General features: G+C 37.0%; 3 protein-coding genes across 7 annotated transcripts; 1 reads left to right on the top strand and 2 right to left on the bottom strand.

The window, feature by feature from the left end:
* The first annotated feature begins 597 nt into the window (after positions 1-597).
* On the top strand, positions 598-13,165 carry ATRX (P-loop containing nucleoside triphosphate hydrolases superfamily protein). 5 transcript variants are annotated; one of them, XM_078318058.1, is made up of 26 exons: positions 598-778; positions 1,395-1,832; positions 1,918-1,980; positions 2,072-2,167; positions 2,241-2,333; positions 3,378-3,568; positions 4,405-4,639; positions 4,770-4,865; positions 5,018-5,098; positions 5,181-5,588; positions 5,825-6,111; positions 6,669-6,756; positions 6,844-7,041; positions 7,156-7,275; positions 7,362-7,528; positions 7,619-7,763; positions 7,874-8,023; positions 8,115-8,170; positions 8,246-8,543; positions 8,641-8,764; positions 8,873-8,916; positions 9,089-9,321; positions 9,422-9,625; positions 9,720-9,798; positions 11,585-11,841; positions 12,418-13,165. In XM_078318058.1, exons 2-26 carry the CDS (start codon positions 1,461-1,463, stop codon positions 12,881-12,883), a joined length of 4,551 nt encoding a protein of 1,516 aa, XP_078174184.1. In that variant the 5' UTR covers positions 598-778; positions 1,395-1,460; the 3' UTR covers positions 12,884-13,165. The 5 variants fall into 5 exon arrangements, 4 of the variants coding, with proteins under 4 accessions (XP_078174184.1, XP_078174183.1, XP_078174186.1 ...); XR_013515522.1 differs by having other exon boundaries at positions 600-778; positions 1,387-1,832; positions 9,427-9,625; XM_078318057.1 differs by having other exon boundaries at positions 600-778; positions 1,387-1,832.
* Positions 13,166-15,062: 1,897 nt separating this feature from the next.
* LOC144567764 (Peptide-N4-(N-acetyl-beta-glucosaminyl)asparagine amidase A protein) lies at positions 15,063-17,040 on the bottom strand. Its single transcript, XM_078317935.1, has one exon. The coding sequence runs from the start codon at positions 16,956-16,958 to the stop codon at positions 15,219-15,221; it is 1,740 nt and encodes a 579-aa protein (XP_078174061.1). The 5' UTR covers positions 16,959-17,040; the 3' UTR covers positions 15,063-15,218.
* A 3,729-nt stretch (positions 17,041-20,769) lies between these two features.
* Positions 20,770-27,123, bottom strand: LOC144567218 (DENN (AEX-3) domain-containing protein). Its single transcript, XM_078317304.1, has 18 exons — positions 26,298-27,123; positions 25,882-26,079; positions 25,198-25,281; positions 24,954-25,013; positions 24,780-24,824; positions 24,477-24,676; positions 23,925-24,404; positions 23,742-23,817; positions 23,460-23,654; positions 23,280-23,369; positions 23,079-23,141; positions 22,912-22,986; positions 22,494-22,544; positions 22,307-22,384; positions 22,079-22,213; positions 21,450-21,557; positions 21,305-21,370; positions 20,770-21,208 (listed from the first exon to the last, which is right to left on the bottom strand). Exons 1-18 carry the CDS (start codon positions 26,766-26,768, stop codon positions 21,134-21,136), a joined length of 2,550 nt encoding a protein of 849 aa, XP_078173430.1. The 5' UTR covers positions 26,769-27,123; the 3' UTR covers positions 20,770-21,133.
* Between the last annotated feature and the right edge of the window lie 262 nt (positions 27,124-27,385).

The raw sequence follows: 27,385 nt of genomic DNA, 5'->3' as shown, positions 1-27,385 counted from the left end.
AAAGTCAAGTGGCTTGAAAGAGACAAATTAAATTTAGAGTAACCAATTTGTGACAAAGGATAAAGTTTAGTGACCTCCAGTAAAATTTATCTAACAATAAATAGATCATTATATTCTACAATTTAACATATCGTAATTAAATATTGGTTACTGGAAAAAAAAAACAACACAATCTATCAAATTTGATCAAATATCCAATAATATTAGACTAAACAACAAAAAAATGCATCGATCCCAAAATTTCAAGATTACTCAAAAGGAGCTAAAATCATCTAGCTCTCAACCATATAGACCTGAAAATATCAAATGCAATCTAGTAGATAAAATATTGATGACGTAGTTTTGACTTCATGCAACGCACTGATAATAGAATATGAACAATATTGTATGTGATTCTTGACTGTATGAAGTAAAAACTGCTATGCCAGTATCATTATGATACATTATCCCACCTTGAGACAGGACTGCATCGGATCTTTATTCGGACTCAGCCCAGTCCGAACCACGGATTGATTCAGCCAAACGTGTATCTGGTATGGACGGTTGGATTTCCCATTTCGTCACTCCAAAGCTACCAGGACAGACCGAAACCAACACACAAAAATGAGACCCAGTTAGACCCGATTTGGGAGAAGTCCGAAAGAGAAGAGAGGAGAAAGACACAGACGCAGTTCGCACTCCATCCCGCGAATTTTCTCTCCTTTTCTCTCTGGAATTGCCATCTCTCTCTCTTCTCTGTTGCGTGCTTACAGAGTAATTTTGCTTCGAGGAGTGCCTGGTAAGGTGAAATACCTCATTTTGCAAAACCCTTATCACAGCACTTGCATGCGATCGTTAGTTCGTTACACCTTTTTTGTTTTTTGTTTGCTCTTCTAGCTTTTTGTTGAAGTAAAGCCACTTAGATCTGATTTCTCGTCAATCGTATGTAAAACTACGGTTGAATTCTGCATTTTTTTTATTTTGAAGTATTTTCGACTTCAATTTTAGGTTATTGAACTCTTGACTGTGTAATTTACTCCCCATTTCATCAAGTTGTTACTTTGGTTCACATTTTCTAGATTGATTATCTGGAAACCGATCTTTGTACGGCTTTCCGATATGTACTACTTATATTATTGTTTTCCTCTTTTTGCACGAACGAAAACATAACTGGAGATTTTTTTTTTTTTTTGCTTTTAGCAGCTACTGATTAATGCTCAAGTTTTGCACATATATTGTTACATAAAAATGAGCTTGGTATAGTACAATCCATCAAGCTTATTTAAATCATAATCTTACTGTGTTGCCTTATATTAGTACAACAGTTGAGATTTTCTTGTTCTGAAATAGATGGCCGTGTAGATGACCATTACAATCACTAAACATTTATTTATTGAACTCTTTCAGTTTGACAGGATATTAAACTTGTTTGAAGGAAATCTTCTTATGGAAGCTCATTGCATGTAGTATGACATTGTAACATGGAAAAAATTGAGTTGCCAAAGGAATACGAGTCAGTGCAGTTTTCTAAGGAGGAACAAGGCATGCCAATGATTGCATCCAGTAGTAGTGCTGATGCCATAATAGAAATTAATGGCACTGCAGTAGAGGAACATGTGGGCCTTGAAATAAATTATATTGCTGAAAAGAACGATCCAGTGAATGCTCAACTGGAGGAAGTGAAGGGTAATGCGGATGTAGAAATTGAAATTAATGGCACAAAAGATGGTCTTGGAGAGGAAGAAACAGTTCCTGAAGAAGAGGAAGAAGGAAGCGACTCGCTTGCAATGTTCCTTGATGATTCGGGTAGTGAACAATCAAACAATGCTGACAATGATGAATCCATTTCTGAGGTTTGTGTTGCTTATCTCCTAATGCCCTTAATTAATGTGCAGAATATATACAATTTCCATTTTCTAATGATAGAATTGGTTTCAGGTGCCTTTAACTGATGCAGAGGTAGAAGAAATTCTTACTGAATTTATGGAAGTTGAAAGCAAGGTTTTATTCCCGAACTTCTGCATATTTTCTTTTCACATGCAGATATTGTTTAGATAAAAACAATTATTCTTTGTCTTTTGTGTGGTCGTAGGCAGCAGAAGCGCAAGAATCACTTGAGAAAGAGGCACTTGCACAGGTTGAAAAGGAAGTTAGGTTGGAGCTCGCTCAAAGCCTTGAGGGAGAGGAGGTTTGTTTCCTTTTAGTTTTGTTCTGGATTAGCAGTACTTGCATTGATTCTAACTTTTTGCCTTCCTTTTTAGTTGGAATCGGCTGTAATAAGAGAAATGGAAGCCTTTACACTGCAATGGGAGGTTGAGCTTGATGTGCTGGAGACGAGGAGTGCTGTTTTGCTGGTCAGTATCGCTTTCATTTTTCGTTGTGCTGTATTAATATGATCAATTCCTTGATTAAAAGAATTAATAAGTTGCATATGAATAGTTTTGAAACTTTTAAGCATAAATGACATGCACAATTTAATAGTTTCAATAGTAAGGACGTAACTTTGGCATCCTGTTTACGTTTTTTTTTATTTATATTTTGGATTGAACACGAGCATGCAGTTTGCTTTTTTACTTCTGAGTAGGGGTGTAAACAGATCGGATAGTGACCAAACCGTATCCTTATCCGTTATGATTTTTTCCCATACGGATACGGATACGAATATGGATTGGATATCAGACTGATACGAATACGGATACGAATATAATTCGGATAATTTAAAACAATGATTGTAATTTAAATTTTCCTGAAAATAAAAATGTAGATCGGATAAATAAAGTTGGCACCGTAATTTACAAGAATTGCAAAATGTCTTGACATTATTAAAGGTCTTTGTTCTTAGGTGGTACGTCAATATCCAAATAGTGTGTGCAGCCGCTGCATATTCAAATAGTTTGTTCTTAGGTGGCACTATTTTTAGTAAGCAACAAAAGTAAAAGAAAAAATAAATAAAGAAGCTTCGAAACCAAATATTACTTAGTCTCATGAGGGAAAGCTAAATAAAAGGGATGCCTTTATATACTACAAAGGTTTGAATATTGTAAAGTTTGCGAAGCCTGGCCCAGATTACACACAATACTAGAAGCGGCGGTTAAATTTTGCGAATCCAATTTGAATGATCCGGTTTAGTAAAAAATCAGATCCAGATAATTAGCCGCATCTGTCTGAAAATTAATCGGATCTGAATCCATATCCGGTAATCCGAATTGATGATTTTCCGGATCCAGATCCGGATAAAACCGGATAATATCCGATCTGTTTACAACCCTACTTCTGAGTGTATGCTGTATCTAGGGCATGTTATGTATTACCAGATTCTGATTGTCAGATTAAAATCTCTGTAGATTACTATCTTTGTTGACTAAGCTAAGATCCATCTGAATAACAAAAATCTGCAGGAACAACTCGATGGGGCTGGGGTTGACCTTCCAAGTCTCTACAAGCGGATTGAAGGTCAAATACCTGATAGATGTCGCACTGAAGCGTGGAAGAAGAGGGCACATTGGGTGGGATCTAGAGCTACTGGTGAAGTCGACGAGTCAGTGAAAATTGCCGAAGAGTATCTCCAAACTTGCCGGCCTGTAAGAAGGTTAGCAATGCTTCGCTTATTATTTTGTTCTGTCCTATATGCACTAGTTATTTGTTCTTAGTTTTCTGTATAAAAGGAATTAGTTTTGGAGATTGATTCAAAATTTGGAATGGATTGAGTGAAACTAGTTTTACTGTATGTTTTGAGGAAAGTTCTGATTTCAATCCTTCCACTATTTTATTTGGTTCATGAAGCCCATTTAACTATTGCACATGTTTCAACTAATTCCTTGAACCTTTGTTTTTATTTGAATAGCCCTAAGCTTTTGAAATTTGTTAAATTTGGTCCTCTGTTAGTTAGCTAATAGTTAAATTAACATTATAATTTATGATATTTGCAAAATAATATACGGTTCTTGCGTATTTAAGTCTAAATTGATGATTTTATGTATTATTTAACATAACTAGTGGAAGGATTTGGTTGCAAAAAGTGCAAAAGGCTAACTGAAGCTAGAAACGTAAGGGGCCTGATTGAACCATATGCAATAGTTTGGCGGGCTTGATTAAGCTCAGAAAGTTGAGGGGCTTGATTGAACGAAACACGAAAGTTGAAAGGCCAAAATTAAGACTTTCACCAACTGGATGAAGTTGTAAATCTAGTGGACAAAATGCATATAAATAGAGTCATACTAGATCCAGAAGATACTTTCGACATGGAAAGTTTATTAGGACAGATATTTTTGCTGCATCATTTCTTGATTTTTAATTATGCGAAATTTCATTGTCCTGTTGCTGATCTTTATAGAAAGTCAATCTATTCATTCTTAAGTCTACGGGTGCTATTGGCTAACATAATTTGGTCTTTACCTTTCTTTGTTTGGCTTTTGTTTCTATTAGGAAGCATGGTAGGCTTTTAGAAGAAGGTGCTAGTGGCTTTCTTGCTGGGAAACTGCCTATTAGTGGTGACAAGCCCTCCGATGATGGCGAGGTGAGCTGGAATTCATTCAATCAGCTTATCAAATCCAAGTGTTCAGATAATGGATTTGGGAGTAGCAATTGGGCCTCTGTGTACCTTGCTAGTACGCCACAACAAGCAGCTAGTTTGGGACTTACCTTTCCTGGCGTTGATGAGGTGAGAATGTATGACAAGCAATAGTGGGATTATCGTTACACTAATATTAGTTGGTTGTTAATTTGAACGGTCATCTGAATTGGCATTATATTGTGTTGATTTTAATTATATATAGGGTTTTTTTTATCAGGTTGAAGAGATAGCTGATATTGAGGCTGATGATGCAGATTTTAGAAGTCTGAATGAGCTTGAGCTTTCTGAGGAACAAAAGAGAAAATACAGAAAGGTTTGCAGTTTTGACTTTTTTGTCTATTTAGTTGGCAGGGACTTATTTTGGTGACATGTTTTATGTTATCTTTGTTGACTCTTTTATTTGTTTTGAGTCAGAACTCATTTCTAAAAGTTTTTGTTAAGATCAAGGTGTCTTCTTTTTAATAGGTAAGGGAAGAGGATGATGAAAATAGAATAAGGAGAATGCATCATCACATGAAGCAAGAAAGAACAAGAAAGAAACGTCTTGTAAGTCCTTTTTGCTACAATCTTTTCAGAAAATATATAATTTGTTGAGCCATAATTACAACTATATTTTGTTTTTTTCCAGCAACCTATTTTGATATCAGACTCCCCAAATGGCTATCATAATACACTTCCTGAGAATGGCGAAGCAAATGCTGGTACTAGCTTGAAAGAGTTTGGTATCTCCAAGCGAGCTCGTGAAGAAGATGAATCTGAGTTGGAGAATAAAAAGCGCAAGGCTGAGATGACAGATAGTAGTGATGATGAGGTGCAGGTCTTGGGTTCAAAGTTTAACTCTCAAGTGAAAAAGGCTATTGATGTGATAGATCTGGATGCAACTATTAGAACTGAGAATGGTCAGTCAAGAAGCTTCAGCTGCACTGTCTGTTCTGAGTCCTTGAAGAACTCTTCGGCAGTTCACCGGCATCCTTTGCTGGCAGTTATCGTCTGTGGATCATGTAAATATACCCTTGCAGAGAAGATACGACTTGAGGTTTGTCTATGATTAGTGACCTGTTCTGTTAGTTTAAGACTGCTTGTTTCCTTGACCGACCTGGGCTAAGCTAAAATCTGCCAAATGGTTAACAATATTGGGTTGGGTTTCTGGATCCTGCGTTGGATCAGGTCTGATCCAACCCATTTGGATCTAACTATTACCACCCCTTGTAAATAAGTGTATTTAACCTGCATGGTTATCATGGGTTGATAAATAAAATATTGTATATGCAGGGTACTGATAAGAGTGGTTACTGCAAGTGGTGCTGGAAGTGTGAAGAGCTTGTCAATTGTGGATCATGCACTATGCAATTTTGTAAATCTTGCATTGCAAGGAACCTTGGTGAGGAATGCTTGTCAGATGCCACTACTGCGACAACCTGGCGGTGCTGTTGCTGCTCACCAAGTTTATTAGAGAATTCAATATCTCAATATGAGAAGGTCCTTGGTAGTACCTCTGAACCTTCTATCTCTGAGAGTGGTTCAGATCACTCTGAAGCAGAAAACGGAGTTGTAAATCGGTATGCTGGATATTTGTCATCTGGTTGTAGTTTTCAACCTTTTGTTATAGTTTGCATGTCTGGATTCATTAAAATGGAAGTTCCATTCATTTTGCATAATTGGCCATATATTTTGTTTCAAATAACAGACGACATTATTCAAGATTATTTGGAATTAGCAACAGATTATTGAAACAAATGCAAGTCATGAAAGAGATGTCCAAATTGACACAAATGAGGAAAACTGATTGAATATCATTGACTAATCCATCTTGAGTTAAGTGTAGATGTACCTCTAGCAAAAATTGATTCAATTTTTGCTCACTGTAAAGTATGGTAATCTCAAGCTGGGCAAATTGTCAATAACTAACACAATATACCTTTTATGTTGGTTTCAATGACCAATGGGTGGCTTTAGCATGCACGAGCCCAAAATCTTGTTAATTGCAAGCACGCAATATATCAGTGTGTTGTGCAGAAGTGCAATAAATATTGGGTGCAAATTGCCAAGAAAAGAAGAAAATCAAATTGACATTATTTTTTATCTTGATATCTGCATCGTTGGTTTCAACTTCCAGCAAGAGAAGACGAAAGAAGAGAATTAGAAGGATAATTGATGATGCAGAACTTGCAGAGGAAACAAAGAGTAGCATGGCACAAGAGAAGGTTTTGTTTTAATTCAACTTGTTACTTAATTCTTACCATATTCTATGTAGGGAGCTTTGCAAGCTGAGGAAATGTATGTTGTTGTAGGCTAGACAAGAACATCTGAAATCAATGCAAGAGTCTGCTACCAAATGGTCAAGTATGATCTCTTCGACTTCTCCTGCTGCTGTTTCAGTGGTTATGGAGGATTTGAAAGAAGGCTACATCATCAACATAGCTAGAGAGGTAGATGAGGTTGCAGTCAGGATTCCAAACAGTATTTCTTTGAAGTTGAAGCCCCATCAAGTAGTCTTTCTTTCCTTTTTTTGTTTTCATTTGCTTTGTCTTTAGTTCTTGAAATATGTGGTTATTTTGTTAGTAGTTCAATGTTTCTGAAATTTTGGATAATGTTCTTTGTAGCTTTCTGGCATAAGATTCATGTGGGAGAATGTAATCCAGTCGGTAAAAAAAGCAAAATCCGGAGATAAAGGTCTTGGATGCATTTTGGCCCATACTATGGGCCTTGGGAAGACTTTTCAGGTTGGCTTCAAGCTTATTATTTGTCCATTTTTTACTCCTACAGAAGGCTTTCTTCATGATGATATCAATACAATCATTATTTGTAGGTTATTGCATTTTTATACACTGTTATGAGGAGTGTTGATATTGGACTTCGCACTGCACTTATTGTTACCCCAGTCAATGTTTTACATAACTGGAAGAACGAATTTTCAAAGTGGCAGCCAACAGAAGTAAAGCCCCTGAGAGTGTTCTTGTTTGGACAAATTCCCAAGTAATAACCATTCTTTTACAATAATTTGGTTTCCTATCTATGTTGCTTCTTTTGGTTTTTGTTCATTTTTAGTGGCATTTATCCTATCAGTGTGAAGAAACGGCTGTATTTACTGTCAAAATGGCGAGCCAAAGGTGGAGTCCTTCTCATGGGCTATGTCCAGTTTAGAAAATTGCTTCTAGGAAAGAGTATCAGGGACAGGGATATTGCTGCTCAAATTTTTAATTTCCTCCAGGTGAGTTTTTATTTTTTTGTGATATGAATGCTAGTCTATGCTTTACTCAGCACTTTTACAAATTATTTACCATTTGTCATTTTTTAAGTTATTTTTCCGTTATATGCTAGAATGGAGCTGATATACTAGTTTGTGATGAGGCCCACTTGATAAAGAATAGAATGGCTGAAACTACACAAGCTCTAAAACAAATAAAGACCAAAAGACGGATTGCATTAACCGGGTCACCATTGCAAAATAATCTCATGGAGTATTATTGTGTGAGTACTGCGACTTCCTATATATCTTTATTTACATGTATAATGTTGTTGGTTAACAAGTTTCCTTCATTTTGTTTTGTTGGATACACAGATGGTTGATTTTGTGAGGGAAGGTTATCTTGGGAGTAGTCATGAATTTCGGAACAGGTAAGGATTAAAAAACTAAAACAAACATTCCATGCTCAATTTACCATGTGTTTCTTATTTTTAGACTTTTATCAGGTTCCAAAACCCTATAGAGAATGGACAGCATGCTAATTCTACAGCAGATGATGTGAAGGTCATGAACCAACGGTCACATATACTGTACGAAAATCTAAAAGGATTTGTTCAGAGAATGGACATGAATGTTGTAAAGAAGGATCTGCCCCCCAAAACTGTTTTTGTCATCACAGTCAAGCTTTCTCAACTTCAAAGAAGACTTTATCGGAAGTTTCTAGATGCCCATGGGTATGCAGCGAGCAGTTCCTCTGACAAGAGGGCAAGCTGCTTCTTTGCTGGCTATACTACCTTAGCTCAGGTACTTCGGTAATTGATGCCACATTTCAAACTGTAAAAGGAGAAGAGTTCTCTAATAGGAATATTTTCTTCTTTTTACTGACAATACATTTCCCCAGATTTGGAACCATCCTGGGCTTCTCCGAATGCCTAAAGAGAACAAAAATTCAAAACAGGACAGGGAAAATTTCCTTGATGATGACAGCTCAAGTGACGATAACCTTGACGAGTTGTTTCCTGGAGGTAATTATTATTCTAACCATAGCTTTGGAGTTTTTATTTGGTTGTGTAATTTAATATTTCTTGAATCTATTGAAGATTGGGATAATGACCCTGTTGCTATTTACTCAGAAAAACAAAAGATGAAGATAAGTGATGACTTACCTGAGGCAGAGGTATCGCAAATGAATTCATTTTTCTTGTGTTAGCTGATTTCCTATCTATCTTCTTTGTATTACTTTGTGACTCCTAAAGCTTTGTTCAGATTTTATTTTCTTCTTCTATTTATGTGATAATGCCTGTCAAAATTTCCTTAGCACTCAAATATTTACCTCTTTAAATTTATAGGAGAAATGGTGGGAGAATCTTTTGGATGAGAAAGCATTCCAGGACCCCAATTTCAGTGGAAAAATGGTCTTGCTTCTTGATATTCTCTCCATGAGCTCCAACTTAGGAGAGAAGTCTCTAATATTTAGCCAGAGCATATCAACTTTAGATTTGATAGAGTTCTATCTGTCTAGAATACCCAGAAAAGGAAGTGAAGAAGGCAAGTTTTGGAAGCAAGGAAAGGATTGGTTCAGGTACATTAATTATTTTCTTATATGAAGTTGTTAAGTCGAGTTTATGTGCTTAACTTGGTTTTCCATGAAACTAATAATCCATATGGTAAAACCTGGACAGGATAGATGGGACCACACTTGCTGCCGAGAGGCAGAATCTTGTGGAGAAGTTTAATGAGCCTTCAAATAGAAGGGTTAAATGTTCATTAATTTCTACTCGTGCTGGCTCTCTTGGAATTAACCTCCACGCAGCCAATCGTGTTATTCTTGTCGATGGATCATGGAATCCGACTTATGACTTGCAGGCTATTTACCGAGTCTGGAGGCACGTATTATTATTTTTTTTATATTCCGGCTCTTATGTATGAATTTCTAGCATCATGTTTCAGAACTTGAATATTTTCCTTTTTCCTTTTCAGGTATGGCCAGAAGAAACCTGTGTATGCTTATAGGTTGTTGGCACATGGAACAATGGAAGAAAAAATATACAAGCGACAGGTATGAAATTATTATATCCTGTATGTGCTGGCAGTTGCTTACTTGAATTGTGCCTCATTGCTAATAAAGTACTACTGGTGATCTGTACGTGATGTTTGACTAAATTTAAGTGAGGCATCGTAACCTATAAAAATTTCAGAAAAAGTTAAGAAAATAAATGTATGCTTGTTTACAACAAAGACTTTGTATACTTGTCATGACAAACTCTACTTCTTTCCTCTTTGCAACTGGGAATCCAAACTTTATAGGTATTCGCAAAAAGCAAAGGAAATTTAGCTTAGTGTGATGTAAAGAGAGATTTTACTAAACATTGACAACTTCAACCCTAGCTAGTTTTCTTGGTATAAAATTGGGCTTTGCAATTTCCAAACTGAACATGAAAGTGTCATAGCTCAGAAGTAGAAAGTTAAGATCACTGCAAAAACACCTAGACAAGACAAACATGAAACAGTACCAAAGTGCCACCTGTGGTACCAGCTACCGAACTGATGTAGTTCATTAGTGATATATGATACAAAATCATGTGATGTACAAAAGTTTAACATCCTAAAATACCTTCAAGTACAACCAAAAACAAGCCATGTGAAAACAGAAGCTTTATATACCCTTATTACCCTTATATATCACTGCCCCTGTAAATTTGGCAAGAACCCTCCCTCTCCCCAATACAGGATAATGAAATAAAATAATATAAAATAAATAACTCTTGGAACGTAATCCCCCCCTACTTGCAATAACCATTACTTCTCCTTCTGGAATCTTTGTTACACAGATACACTATTTAGGCTACCTTACATGTATGAGATATGCATCGGTTATTGATGCGCACAGGATAAGTGTACAATACATATGTGATATGCCAACTGATGGATCAGATAATTTTTGATAATTCTATCCAAATTACATCTCACTCTGTGGTGTCAGATTTAACTCAGTAGAAGACGCCTTTGACCTCAGGTTCCTACATATTGGGTGCATAGGTCCAAATGTTTATCAACCTGACATTGTGCGACTATTTTTCCGAAACTGCATTCCAGATCCAGGGTTCACCAATTTTTTTTGGAAATCATGAATTCTTCTTTCCATGTACTTCTGAAGGAGAGTCGGACTGCATTTAATATGAATCAAAACTTATAAATTAGCATCAGATATGTTACTGTTTAAAGATCATCGTTATATCAACAATTTACGGTGCTGTCAAGTGCATGATTCACCTTAATACCTTCTCTCTTTTCCTTTTTTTTCGAGGAAGCTTTGCATTAATGTTCTTTTAATAAAATCACACCATAAAGGACGAGGGCCTTGTTTCTGAATTGTACAAGGGATGCTACTTTATTTTTTTTTTTTCAAAGGGTTATAAATTCATAATTTCGTAATTATATGGCCATTTGAAGTCAAATTATCAAAAAATTTGGGAAAAATGTCATATCGATGTGTTGGTATTGTATCAGATACAATATCTGTATTCATAGAACAAATCAAGCTAAAATCAAACAATGAAACATTTTCGGGTCAAACTGAAAGAGAGGGGAGGGAGTTTTTATTAATCATTGTTTCAGTACTATAATACTTGTTTGAAAATAGCAAAAAGAATCTTAGGTGTGTTCAAAATATGTTGATTACTTTGCTAATTTGGTCAAAGAAAAATTATACAGCATTATTTGCAAAAAAAAGAAAAGAAAAATCGTTAGTAGTAATGATTGATCAAATTGGTCAGGCATCGATCTAAACCAGTAAATAGTGCAAGCTGATTCTTCGAGTTAATTGTTTTTCATTGCATAAACAGGTGACAAAGGAGGGGCTAGCTGCAAGGGTTGTTGATAAACAGCAAATATATAGGACCATGTCTAAAGAGGAAATGTTACATCTCTTCGACTTTGGAGATGAAGAATTATTAGAGCAGAGCAAAGATTTGGTTGTCTCATCTTGTCATGACATCGCTGGAGAAGCAGGATCTTCGAATCAGAATAAATCCATACCAACATATGATTCTGGTAGCTCAGATGGGATCATGATGAATTTACTAGACAGATATCAGCCTAGGTAATATTTTATGGCATAAACACTTTATAACCACCCATTTTTCTCTTATCACATGTGGGATGGTGGCCAGTAATTTTATGTTGTCCAACCAGCTAAACAAGTCAAGCCAAAAAAAAATGGTTGGCTTTACATAAACTAATCCGAAACCCCTTTTGAGGGGTCATATGGACTAACTGCCTCAACTGAAATTGGCTGGGTTTTGTTTCTAGTTATTTTATTTATTTATTATTATTATTGTTTATTTAGGCATAATATAGTTAGTATATTATTAGTATTATTACTATTATTAGTGGTACCATTATTACTGTTAGTAGTACTACTACACCTTTGTTGTTGGGACTGAAGGCTTGTGACTACCGTCTACTTCAATCTTGTGACTACGATTGGGTTTCATTTCTAGCCTATCCCAACTTGTTTGGGACTGAAGGCTTTGTTGTTGTTGTTGTTGGGGGTGGGGGTGATCATAGTGAGAGGCAAGATTGTCAATAAGATCTGTGTTATTTTCATAAATAGAATATTATGTGGTGTTTCATTTGGAGTACTAGCTAACTTTTTAATTTTAAATGGATGTTTCAGCTGGATTGTAAACTACCATGAGCATGAAACGCTACTGCAAGAAAATGAAGCCGAGAAGCTGACAAAAGAAGAGCAAGAAATGGCTTGGTTGAACTACCAAAGGTCGATTGAATGGGAGGAGGTGCACCGCACAACAGTTTTTGATGACTATAGTACTGAAAGAAAACAAGCAAGTACTTCTACCACCTATGCCAACAACAACAACAACAGTGTGTTGGCACCGGAGAGCAACAATCATGCACCTGAATATGTCAAGAGTAGCAGGGCAAGCAACAGTCAACCTCACCAAACAAAGGCCGCCGCAGCCACGAAAAATCGTGTGGCTACCCAAAGGAAGTGCAGCAACCTGGCTCACTTGCTTATGTTGCGTAGTTGTGCAACAAAGGCTGGTTCTAGCACCACTTGTGCCGACTGTGGCCAGGAGATTAGCTGGGAGACTCTCAACCGTGATGGGCGCGCACGGTGAGTTAAAAGGCCGGTCTTCTTTTCTTTTTTTCTTTCATTTTTTTTATTTTTTTTTAAGAAAAATGAAAGGTAGGCCATCTTTTAACTGCTATTTTGTATATTTTATAATTAGCTTATAAGTGGATTTTTTTTTCTTTTTTAATATTTTTATGGTAGAAGTTGTTTGCTATAATAGATGAGTCTTGCTAGTCTGTTTTGTATGCTGCAGATTGTTCTATCCCAAAGAGGGCATTATTAACTTTTGAGTGCCGTTTTTGGCATGATAGCAATTTATTTAGATTTAAATATTGCCGTGTGTTCAGAGTTTCAGTCACTATGCGAGTCTTGTCGAGTTGCTTATAGTAACAGGCGTCACACTTTTAGATGGAAAAGGAAGGCCCTAAATACAGATTTTGATCCTTTTCCATTTAAACAGAAAATTTCATGCATCTCTCACAAATCTCGAAATTACTTATTTTTTCTTCTGAAATTCATGATATCATATGTATCAATTTATATATTCATAAATTTATCCAATTAATTATTTTTTCCATTATTTTTTTTTAATTTATGAAGTTCTAATTTTACCTTTTTATTAAAAAATAAAAAAAATGCTAAGCATGTTTAAAATGTGTTTCATTTTCTAATAAATAATTATATGAATGCCCCCATCTCTTAAACAGATTTTAAATGTGGTTTTTTTTTTTTCAATGTCGTCTACATTTTTCATGATCTATAAGGAATTTTGCGAATCTAAAATTACGAACGTATTCTACGCAATTTTATCTTTCAAATGAGATCTATAATGACATACTTTTGGACTCATCGTCACACAAGTATTTATACCTATACTTGTAAATATTTATCCCCAATCGTGGACCCTGCATCTCAACATCAATTTTCTCCAATCGTCTTTGCGTCAACCTTTTTCTAACAAAAATAGTTGACCACATAGGTATAAATACTTCAGTGCATAGGTATAAATACTAGTAATATTTGATATTAATACTTTTAAATATCAGCAGTGTTATATGTGGAAATACTAGGTATAAATACTTAGATGACGAGATATAAATACTTGTGTAGCAATGAGCTCGAAAGTATGTCATCATGGATCTCATTTGAAAGATAAAATTGCGTAGAAGACGTTTGTGGTTTTAGATTCGCAAAATTTCTTGTAGATCGTGAGAAATGTGAACGAAATTGAACAAATAAAATTGAGGAGATAATTGAGAGATGAGAGTGGGAGGACAATTATCAAGCCCTTATCTAATTGGCTGGTATGTGAGAACAAATGATTCATTCTTTTTATTTATGAGTTATGATGCAAATACAAGCGGGTATTTAAATACCATTGTTCTCACAAACTAAACTCTTTTATACGTGCTCCTTTTTTTTTTTTAATATAACATAAAATAGAAACTTCATAAATTTTAAATGAATTTTAATAAACAAAAATAATAAATTAGATAAATATGTGAGGTTTTGAAATTTAGAGGATAAATGTTATATTATGAATTTTAGATGACAAAATACGTAATTTTAATATTTTTGAAGAGAGTGAGTCTATGGTACTATGCATATTACGATTTGTTACCGTGCTACGGCTCTATATTTGAGTTTTCAAATTCTAACGGTCGATCCGAACCGTTCATCTTGTTCTCCATATTAATATGTGTTTGGAGACCAAATTTTACATTTTTTGAAAATTTTTTACTATTTTTTGAAATTTATTGAAAATCACTGTTTTTGGATGGTCCAGAATTTTCAGATCAAGTGATTTTCTAAATATCTAAAAAAATAGTAAATTTTTTTCAAAAAATGTAAAATTTGGTCTCCAAACACATATTAATATGGAGAACAAGATGAACGGTTCAGATCGACCGTTAGGATTTGAAAACTCGAATATAGAGCCGTAGCACGGTAACAACCCGTAATATGCATAGTACTATAGACTCGCTCTTTTTGAGGAATATACATGAAATTCCTGAGTACCTATATAAGAAACCATATCAGAGCAAACGATACCATTTTGTTCAAGAGGCTTCTGATAAAACTTTGTTTACCTGACAAAAGTGTATATTATATCTGGAGTTAAATTGAAACCAATCTAACAAGGATTGCACGTAATTAACTAAGTTGGGTGCTATTCTAGTCATGACTCATTCCTAGGAATATGTAGTATTAATGATAGCAATAACTACAGCACTAGGGAGATTCAACCTGTTTATACTGTAATCAAAATATACACATGAACAAAATTACATTTTTCTGGATGAATAAGTTCAAGAGATTACAGATATAAAAGAGATGACTCGCCTAGAAAATTCAATGCTACCAAAGAAAAAGAGAAGAAATCACCACGAAAGATGCACTGAGCCAGACCTCTCAGTTAAATTGTCACTGGTGATCACTCCATCCTTAACTTGCACCACTCGGCTATACACAGAATCATCATCACCGTATTCATACATCTGCATTGTACTGGCAGAACCAGAGAGCACTGAGTGATCCTGTACCAGCATCCACCCATCTGCCTCCTGCCTATTGATTATATAGCTTGTATAAACTTCATTACCAGATTCACCATACTTTTTGTCATACAATGCATGAGAGAGGCTTGTTACTAATGTGTAGGTATCATGTTCCCCTGGTATGGTCTTTGTTACAACCTTAATTGGATATTCTCTCTTACAAATCTCCTGAGAAATTATCCCATCTCCTTCCTCTCCTGATGATATTTTCAGTAAACTATTTTGTTTTGTGTTCATCAATACATATTTGTCTTTCCCATCGTTGGTGAAATTGACTAAGCTATTAAACTCGATGTTATTACTAACATAGGTTGTGAGGTTTCCAAATGATGAATTTACCCAGCCAGAAAAATGTGATTCTCGACTTGCTTTAATATCAAACGTGCCATTTAACAACACATATGAGTACTCACGAGAAATGGAGGACTCATCGGTTTGATTCACAATCTCAGCACTAGTCAAATCTGAATTTGGATCCTGCCAGATATGTAAATTGGCATCAATCAACCAAAATGAAATTCCATCAGTGACACCTACACCAATCTCATGTGATTTCCTATCTAACAAAACACCAAGAAATGGAGTTAATTCTAAGGTATATGTTGGCAAATTAAAAGCCCCAAGAGCAACAACTGGGGCCCACCACAGGGGATTAATTCCACCGGTGAATACAACTGGGAACGGCACAATTGATCCCGCATAGTAGCCATCAACAGTCACAAAAACCTCACGAAAAGCACCATTACCTCTACCAGTGGTGAGATTGTTGTTCTTGATGTACGAATCAGGTGGGTTTGTGTACCAGAACTCATCATCTCCATGGAAAGAAACAAAAATCTCGAGAACTGCCCTGAAAGTGTTCGACGGAATGCTAAACTGAGTAAATCGCACATCAGATCCATTATGAATCCGGAACCAGTACCCAGTATCTGCATTCTCTTCAGAAACAGGAATGATCAGATCAGCCGGCGTCATGCTTTGCCGGTTCTCATTCTCGTCAGATAAATAGAAATCAAGGGTGACGTTAACATGGTACACACCAGTGAAAGTATCATCTACAATATTCTCAAGCATGACCGAGATGGTGCCATTTGGAGGGTTGTTTAACAAAGATGAGTAATGCGTTACCTCCTTTCGTACTGACCAGAATACACCAGACTCGGATGGTTCAGCAGTGCTGGTGCGTAGGAGCTCAACACGGTCGAGCCAGACGGCAGCGATGCGGTCGTACTGCTCGCCAGCGCAGGAGACGGAGAGGTGGAGAACGGCGCGAGACCAGGGGGAGGAAGGAGGGAAGTACGGTGAGGTGAAAGGGGGGAGGTTGTAGGTGTAGGCGAAGGAGTGGGAGAAGAGGGGAATGGAGAAGGCGGGATGGGAGGAGGGGAGGAGAAGGGAGGGGAATGTGGGATCGAGGTACTGTTGAGGAGAGGAGACAGAGGGGCCAAGGAGGTGGGAGGAGGGACGGAGGAGGTGGCTGGGTTGAGGGGAGGGGGACGCGGAGAGGAGATGAGGAGAGAAGAGGAGTGAGAGAGACAGGAGGGGAAGGAGAAAGAGAGGAGGCATCGAGTTCGAGCTGTGTCTCGGGAGAAGGATCTGATGAGACTGGGATGACAGTTGACCCTCACTTGGGTTTTTGACTTAATTTAGGCATATGGTCATATGGAGAAACTCCGATTTTTTTTTACTTCAAAATGTTACTTTTTGAGTAAAAATGTTGTCCCCTTGAATCTGTTCTCTATCTGTCCCTCTAATAATCTTTTTTTTTTGTTTTCCCACGTGGTCAAAATCTACCATCTTCAATCTTCTCTTAAAAAAAAAAAAAATTCAACACAACTCAAAACCCACTCTGTTCTTCTCCTCTACTGCTCGCCATCAGCTACCCACGCCGATGGTTGTGATGGCAGTCGAGATCCGACGAGGGGAGCGTGGTGCACCGTCGAGATCCGGTGAGTAGAGCGTGGTGCACCGTCGAGATCCGGGGAGGAGAGAGTGGTGCACCGTCGAGATTCGACGAGGAGAGCATAGTGCACGGTCGAGATCCGGCGAGGAGAGAGTGGTGCACCGTCGAGATTCGGTGGGGAGAGCGTGGTGCACCATTTGAGGGGATCCATGCTAGCCTAGCGAAGGTTGTCACAGTGGAACATATGAATATTTTATTAGTTAGATATGAATACTTTATTTGTTAGATATGCATACTTCATGTTAGATATGAATACTTCTTGGAAGATGTGGGGTGAGAGAGATGAATCTGACTTTTGAATGTTGAATTGTATAAATTATTTCGAACATGTATGAATATTTCGTAATCGTTAGTATGAATAATTCTTTAGTTAGATATGAATACTTCATTGTTTTAGATATGCATACTAGTATGTTGAGAATATTTCTTGGTCCCAATCTGGGCAGGTGTGAATATTATTAGTGTCAGATGTGAATATTGTTAGTGTCATGTGTGAATACTTCATTAGTTAGATATGAATAGTTATATATATGAATATTTCATTTGTTAGATATTGAGTACTTCATTAGTTAGATATGAATACTTCATTTGTTAGATATGCATACTTCATGTTAGATATGAATACTTCTTGGAAGAGGTGGGGTGAGAGAGATGAATTTGACAATGAATTTTGAATTGTATAAATTATTTCGAACATGTATGAATACTTCGTAATCGTCAGTATGAATACTTCTTGGAAGAGGTTGGATAAGAGAGGTGAATCTGACTTTGAATTTTGAATTGTATAAATTATTTTATACATGTATGAATACTTCGTAATCGTCAATATGAATACTTCATTTGTTTAGATATGAATACTTCTTTATTTAGATATGAATAATATATAGATTCGCTGTAGTGGTCCCCAATCTTGGCAAATGTCGCTTTCAGACGATTGCGGTCCCCAATCCAGGCTGTCACAAGACGTCAGCGGTCCCCCTGGTCGTTACTGGTCCCCTCCAGCTTGTGTTTACATATGACGAATGGTTCTGATAATAAGTATAAATACTATAAATTCGTAGGTATGAATACTATACGTTTTGACTATCAATAAAATAACATTAATCTTGCTCTTTGGTGGTACTTAGCACGTTTTAACTATTTTTTTTGTCTTTTAGTGCGGGGGACAGATAGGGGACTGAAGCAGGGGGACTGTTAGTCGATCCCATACTTTTTTGCCTATCGATTGAAGACCCACAAAATGAACCGGATCCGGATCCGTATCCGTATCCTCTGAGATATCTCATATTTTGCGTGACCGACGTGTTCGGTGCCTATTCGGGATAGCGCAGGGGGCTGTATTATTTGAGCTTTGAGATTTGTGCAGAACTTATTTGAACAGTTGTGATTTTCCAAAAAGTCACGCAAAATGTGAGATATCTAGGATGCGAATTCCCCAGGTACCTAATTCAACACAATTGACGCTGCAGATTTAATTTCATCTGGTTCTTGCTTGGATGGCTGAGAGGCAGTATTATTTGAGCTTTGAGATTCATGCAAGTTAAAAAGAATAATTTTGGAACATCCGATTCAATTGTACTCAATCCGGTAACCTGAGAGGATGTGAATTTTACTGGACCCTCCAAAAAAGGTTTTCACATCCCCACCTGACTGAGTACAATTAAATTGGACGGCCCAAGATTGACATTTTTAACTTGACACAAATTTCAAAGCACAAAATAATACTGCCCCCTCTGTCATCCCAAACATGCACCGGCTGATATTAAATATGGACAATCTCAAAGCACAAATAATAATGTCCCCTCTGTCATCCCGAACAGACACCGGCAGATATTAAAATATTAAATATAGGCCGTTTGTTTCAATTTTGTTAAGTCAGGTACCTGGAGGATACGGATCCTCAAAAAAGAAGGCGCAGACTGAATTCACATGAGAGGATACCTGGAGGATTGGAATCTGACGATTTGGATCTAAACTAAATAATTGAGGGGTGCGTATCTCATGAGAGGGACACCGATCTACGGTATGCTAACTTTCGAAAATTTAGAAAAGACATGTTATTTATAAGTTTCGAATTTATGAAAATTAGTACAAATATGAAAATCGGGGAGAATTTTCTGATAAATGAGAATCAAGTTCATATCCTCTGAGCCGATTAGCCGAATGTACTGCTTGTTTTATGATACAATACTGTTTGTTTTATATGAAACAGGATGTTCTAGACTTCTAGGAAGATCAATTTCGTTTAAAAAAAAAAATGTAAATCTCCCTAGACTAGGGCTGGCAAAAAAATTCGAGGTTCGTGATTCGATTCGGGTTTGATTCGGGTTTGATTCGAGTTTAATTCGATTCGAAATGAGTTCGAATTGAAACGAACCAAACCAGGTTCGGTTCGAAATTAATTCAAACCAAACCCAAACCTAGCTTGGTTCGATCGAAATGGGTTCGATCATTTTTATGGTTCAAATCTCATAATAACATCGGCCGTCCATTTACTAGATGAAATTAAAATCCAAGATAGAGAGTCATAATTTAACTTAGCCGACACTCCCTCGCTCTCAAATCTCAATAACCTAGTTCTCTCTCCACCTCTCCCTAACTCACTCTCCCTCTAGCTCTAAAATCTAGCTGACGCTCTCGGCGACTGGCTGTCTCTCCGGCTGTCACTCCTCTCTCCGGACTAAATGACTATCTCTCCTCTCTCATAGTTCATACCAGGAAAGTCGTCTCTGATGTATTTTGTCATGAACAATTTTTCAACTTAAAAACACTCATTTCATAGTTCATACCGGTAAAAGGAAGCCATGTGAATTGTCCCGCGAGAAAAAATTAATGTATAAACTACCGGTATAACCAGGACTGCTAAAAAATAATTTAGTTCGTGATTCGATTCGGGTTCGATTTGAAAAATGTGTAGTTCGAAATGGGTTCGGTTCGAAATGGGTTTGGTTCGAAACGAATCAAACCAGGTTCGGTTCGAAATTAATTCAAACCAAACTCAAATCTAAGGTAAGTTCGGTTCGGTTCGGTTCGTTGCCACCCCTACCCTAGACAGCCTATCCTTTTCTTTTCTTTTTACAAACTAGACAGAGGCTGTCAAGTTTGTGCAGAAATTAAAATACATTCCTCTCAATAGTAGGCAGCCTATCAAATTCGTTTAAAAAAAAAGGGCTTTCTGAAATTCTTTTTAAAAAAAATAATACATGCTGCATTTTTTTTCTTTCTCAAATGTGGTGCACACAAAAAAGAACTAAGTTGCTTCATGAAACATTAAACGGTCTTATATTTGTAAAATTCAACTTGAAGCTTATTTAAAGTTTGACCAAGCTGAGGTCTTGTTATCCTTTACATAATCTGGCAGTTCTTAAGACGCAATATAAAAATATATGTACCAGCGGACGGTTTTGATAACTGTTGAGTCTGTGATGCTTGCATTCAAAACTTGGTATAATTTACAACTTTCATTTACTGTAGCACCTAACAACATCCCTGTATACTTTGTCACACGGAGTTCAAGGAAAGAAAACTCACCCAATGTAAGGTCACAAAACAAAACCACCCAAATTACACATGCTGTTCTTTCAAAAGCGCAATGTCCCATTTTAAAAAACTGGGATGCACCTTACCACATATTTTATCTTTTTTTCAGAACTCTTAGATGGTGCTTCATCATGACATGCATCATCTTAACTCCAGGGGGGTTTCAGAACAACTATTAGCCAGATCGGAAGTATTATTTCTTATTTTTCTTACGTCTTTCTGGGTCTTGCTCCTTGTTTTATGTCTGTTCAGCTTCATACAAGGCAAGCCGAGAATCTGATAGTACCGAAAATAGCTGTGTATCTATAAATAACTGAGAACAGCATGGAGATGAACAGAGTTAGAAGAAACATAAGAGATAGAAAACAATTGGCATCTAAAAGAGAGAAAAATAAAAATAAAAATGCACCTTGATGAATGGTCGATCTTTGATAGGGAATGAATCAATAAAACTGTCCTTGAGAAGAAGAGATACCTAAAAAATTGAAAAGAAATCAGACATTCAAGTCGAGGAAAATATATAATAGCTAAAATTATACTATTAAATAACTAACCCTGTCATTAGTAGACTGTACATTGGTGATAGTATGTGACCGCATCTCTGAACAAAGTGACTCCAAGTAATGCCTCATGACACCTAAAAACTGATCAGCAGCTTCTGCCTGTATACCATTCATGACTTATTAAGCAATGCATTTAAAAAATAATGAGTGAGGCTATGGTACTATGCATAGCACACTTTGGTCCGTATTATGAATGCATATCTCCATTTTCAAAGTTCAAAAAATCGATCCATTTCGCTCAACATGATCTCCATATGAAAATGTGGCTATATGCCAAATTTTACATTTTTTAGAACTCTTTTACTATTTTTTATTTAGTTACAAAATCACTTAATCTAAATATTCTAGACCATTCAAAAGTAATAATTTTCTACCTATTTAAAAAAATTCTAAAAAAGGAACATTTGGTCTTTAAGCACATTTCAATATGAAGATCATGATGAACGGTTCAGTTTGACTATTTAAGACTTTGAAAATAAAGATATGGGTTCCATAGTACGGACCAAAATGTGCTATGCATAGTACCGTAGCCTCATTCAAAAATAATATTGCTCAAATATAAATTATAGAACAAACTTCTAGTCTGAAAGATCAACTAAAAATGTACATAATGCATTTACCTGCATTTCATTGCACCTATAAACGGGATGCCTTTGGGCTATAGGGTTTTCGCCTGAGAGTCTGGAATGAATTGGACTCAGCTCTGCAAAGAGTTCTTTGTAGCGCGGCAACTGAGGAAATGAGCACGCTTTGACCTAATATAGTAACGTAAAGATAATAAATAGCTTTAATTAGTATTCATTCGTTAATATTTTTTACAGAGTCAATGCAAACTTTTCTTTAATTACCTGATTTTTTAGGACATCAATCCGTATAACATTGGCGGTTTTTATTTTTACATCAGCTGATTTCTGCTGTATCCCAACCTGTCAAAAACATTTTTTTAAATACTTCTGACGGATGGACTTACAAAAATAATTGTAACAAAAAACTGTGTAGGATGTAAGTTCTATTATTCATTTGTCTCAAACTTACAATGAAAGGTACGGGAGCATCAAGGAGATCAAGCATTTTATTTGGTAAAACCTGGAAAGGTGTAGTTTGTTATTATAATATAAGAGAAGTACACGAAAATTTTAAGCTCGGTTCTGTCAATATCAAGAGCATAAAGAATTTTATAGCGCATCATTTTCCTTTTATGATTTTCATAATAACAGTGTACATACAGAGAAAGCACAAACATGCCCAATATAAAATGCAAAAATAGGTTAATTACACTCAAAGAAAACAAATTTTGACTTTTTTTTAGTTTCTTAATTAAGTATTAAAAATCATGAATGAATCATTTAAGACACTCAGGAATACATTAAAACTTATGAATAAATTGTTTAGGTTATAAGGAATAAATTAAATTATGAAATGAATTATTTAAGGATATTAGGAATACACTTACTGGAAGGAGTAAGCTTTGCCATTCAAATGGTCGGATCATTGGTATAACTGATAACACAACAGCCGACAAAATACCCTGCACTTGACACAAACTAATTGATCTATTATAATATCCTAAACCAAAGGAATCTTTTCTCAGAAAGTTCAACTATATCAATTTGAACATACCAAATTTGGACAGATCACGACCAATTGTTTCTCCAACAATGTTCCAGCAAAAAGAGACAACACCTGGAAGATAGATTACACAAGGTGCCTTTAATAAAAGTATTTGGAGCAAGGAAAATAACAAGGACAAAAGGGTAAGGAATGACGACACTTAATAAAAGTTATAACAGATTCAAGCATAATCAGATAATGAGCCATTACACTTTCTAAAGATAAAACTCGGCAGAGCGTTGCAGTGGTCCATATTGACAGTGCAAAAGCTTCTTCAGCAGCCGCCAGGCGTGAATTAACCTTGTCACAGGAAAAAAAAAAAATACGACTTAAAACAAGGAAATTATTGGGTTAAATAAAAATTGTAACTTCCATACACAACAATGTTACCTCGTTTTTGTCAACCAAGTAATGCTGATAATTTATTGAAGATAGGTCACCCAAGCCCAGTTGTGACAGTTTGGGCCGACAGTACTTTACTGGTTGTAAATGATCGAGAGGGTGAAAAACTATCTCTCCTCCATGTGGAGGTATGGGGAGAGAATGATATCCACAAACAATCTGTAATGATTCATTATTGTTCGCCTGTAAAATAGAAAAAACAAACGCAATTGTATCAGTTTACTTCAATTAAACTTTTTCAACAATTTGTAGATTAAGCAAAATATTCACCTTGGCCCATCCCATTATTTTATCATCACTGATTGAATCATCATCTTCTTCATCTGATCCAATACCTCTGGCTAAACTGTCATGTATTCGAATAATTCAATCACATTTTAGTATTAAAACTTCTAAAAATAAAGACAACAGACAACAGACAACAGACAACACAACTATGTTACAAGACAGTACCACTCTAGACTTTCAACCCGCTCCATCCTCTTACTAGGCGTTGAATTGTAAGCTGAGGTGACATCAGGTGAAGTATGGCAGTTCTCAAAGACTCCAGAAATTCTCTCAAAGCTGTCAGAGCGGGATTCTGACGTCTCTGATGCATAATCATCAAACTGTGGCCTCATCTCCTTATCCAACTCCTTTACATTACTCACTTCTGAGGCTTCACTGGTTGAAAAGCTCTCCGGAGATTGTGGCTCCGGGACTTTGGCTAGAAATGGTGAGGTGTCTTTGGCTGACAAACGATTGGGAGAATAAATCAGACCTGATACACTGTTAACGGGTATGGCGTATTCCATCAACTCGCTATATGATCTCTGTGGTGAATTTAAGTTTTCACTCTGGTTATTGTCTTTGAATGAATGGGGAATAGCTTCTGCAAGTTTTACTTCAGTGACGTATTGAGTAATCCTGTCAAGCCTCTCTTGGGCAATAATGCTGCACACAAATATACATGTTAGATTACAAATTTATAAGAAAAATAATGCACATTATAGAAGAGAAGTGTACCTGTTGAGCATCTCATAGTGAAGCTCGAAAAAAGGTAGCCTTGTGAGAAGGCAGTAACAGCGTGGTGCTGAGACCAAGTAACGGCTTGGCTTGTGCGAGTTATGAGTTATAGGTGAAACTGAACCTAATATACCCGGTGCTCTCTGAACTATTTCTTGCACATGGAGACAGACACCATACATTGTAGCATTATCTGAAACCTTAAGTCACAAACAGCCTTAATGAACTTCATGCATGAAGGTAACATAAAGTTATTGGAATGCCCATAATTGAACAATTTTTCTAATAGTGTTCAACACAAACCTTCATTTGAAATATAAAGCATAGATCATCTCGTGACAGGTGCTCCTACATGCAATATGTAAGGTATAGATTACAACACTGAAAGTTAGGTTATGCAAATTCATGTTCAAATAAAATGGTAAAAGAAAAAAAAATAGCAAAAAAGAACTGCCTCAAAGGGAGACAAAGAAGTACCTGACCAAATACAACTTCATTTAGGTCACTCATGGAAGGAGTTCTCTCAATTAACCGAGCCTGCACGAACAAAGCTGAAGTAATTTAAGAGAGAAGAATTGCAATGACAAAATTAGGATAATCATGCCATACTATTATTAATTAACATTTCTTTAGTTTAATGCAGAAACCTGTTTTTGATTCAGATCAACTGACATGTAATCAGCTAAATAAAGTAACAGATGCTCCATAAAAGAACTCTGACCTTTACACCTTCAGGGAAACAGAAGGCAGGAATATCGCTCTCCCGCATCCCTACATTTTTCCCCGGAGGATACTTAAAAAGAATCTGCAATCACAACAGCATTTAAATGGCTTCTGTTGGCAAAATAAATGTACAGCAAAGAATAAGGCAACATAGGAAGCAATACAAAAAAAAGATTAAAATTAAAACCAAGGCCCTAAGAATTCATGTTGTTTTATGACTATGAGAAAGAGAATCAGAAATTTGCCACTACCCAACAGTCAATAGAGTGAGTAGGGTTGAGATTAGTGAGATTTGGGGTGACCAAGATGGTAAGAATTAGTACCAAACAAAACCACCAACACAATTGCACTTAAAGTTTCCAAATTTTGGAGCAACTGAGGGTGCTAACACGTGTGGATCCCATAAGTGTTGGCCCTGTACATATTCAAATTTGTACTGGGTCCACACTTAACAAGAATTTGTAAGTGTTGACACATAAAAAGAGGGGTCACATGGTGTGCTATGATTAATAGACAACCCAGGCAAAAATGCCCCCAGACACAAAACATCTATTCTTTTATGTTCTTGATTCTTCCAATCGGAAGTACTTGGTTCCCCCAGGAACGTGCTCGAGCTAAACACAAGTACCATTTCCAGTGCAGATACACAAATCGTTGCAATTCAGATGTGAATTGTACAAACCTGAGGTTCGAGAGTAGGTATTGCTGCATGGTATTGAATATTTCTTAGATTGAGTACATCAGATTTCACCACTCCATTCTCCCAAGCTTTTCTTTTCACAAAAGCATCTTCAATGGCCTCAACATTTGCACATGAATGAAGACCAACAACCAGGAAGTGCTCGAATAATGATGTAGGATCCTTAAGTTGTCTATGATTCTGCATTAGCAATAATCAAGCTTTAGCTCACTCAAAAAATAAAAAAATTAAGAACATAATAGCAAAGGGAATTATTTTGCAAGCCCCCGTAGCAGCCAATCAATTGTGCATATATGAGAGATCAAATTAGCAAACATATGTGTCTTTCAAAGTAGAAACATTCAACTACACTTATTAGTGAAATTACGCTATTTCATCGATTTGCAATTTATCAATACCCGTGATTTTGAGTACATCTGATACCACATGCGCTTTTGATTCGCCATCGCCTCGAAATTAACTGTAGCGCGAACCATCTGCTCCCGGTTGCTGTTGCTCCCGGCCCCACCCCCGCTAGCTGGGCCCCAACGCCAGGCCCGTTGCATCTGCCTCCTCCACTTCTGGAAGCTTTCGCTTCTCATGTGCTTTGCTTGCTGCTTGATGGTCGCTATTCGCAACATCATAGGCGAGTCGGATTCCTTAGGTTGCTTACTCGGCGTTCGCGATTCCGCTACGTCTGTTGAGTCCACCAATCCCGCCACGTCAGTTGAATCCACCGATCCTGCCACGTCAGTTGATTCCAGCGTTGTACTCGGGGTGACGTCATTCGTGGGTTCTTCCTGGGAGGAGGAAGAGGAAGAGGAAGAGGAGGTGGAGGCTGGCGGATCATGATCGCCCCCGGCTTCTAAAACCTTCTCTTCCATCGCCATAACCGATTCAAAAGGAGGATAATTATTCGCGCATGGAGGTGGGGAGGAATCGCAAGGCAATTACAAATTGCGGGAGGTAGAGAAGGGGTAGAAACGAGGATGAAACAAGGGGCTAGGCGCAAGTCGAGAGAGAGCGAAATAACCGGAATAATAATGATGCGCCTAGGGATGGTGGATTTGAAATCAAATCCCTGGTTGCGTTTTGTTTCGGTTTGGATTTGATTTTAAAGGCGTCTTTCTTTCTTTCGGAGGGAGACGTTAAATCGGATCGTACGCCAGGTTTTTGTGTTGGGCTGCAGCCTGGGAATCTGGCTGTGGCTGTTTTCGAGAGGAGAAGGGGGTTAGGCTAGAAGCTTCGCGCTGCACCGTGCAGAAGTCACCGCACGGCGAGTCTGGATTGTCTGAAGTAACTCGAATTTTGAGATTATATCTGAACCCTCCGATCAATTCCGTCTAAGGTGATGCACGGGATTCTTCAATATTCGTGTTGAAACAAATCTGATGGTTCGTATCCAAACTCAAAAGTTAAGAGTTACTTTAGATAAATGTATATCCTCACGGCAGCGGTCTGGAAACGGAGTAAATGGACGGGGGCTGCTGAGTCAGAAAGCCCAGAA

Source organism: Carex rostrata, chromosome 16 (assembly GCF_964058835.1).
Source record: "Carex rostrata chromosome 16, lpCarRost1.2, whole genome shotgun sequence".
NCBI lineage: Eukaryota > Viridiplantae > Streptophyta > Magnoliopsida > Poales > Cyperaceae > Carex > Carex rostrata.
This window is presented reverse-complemented; position numbering and strand designations above follow the sequence as displayed.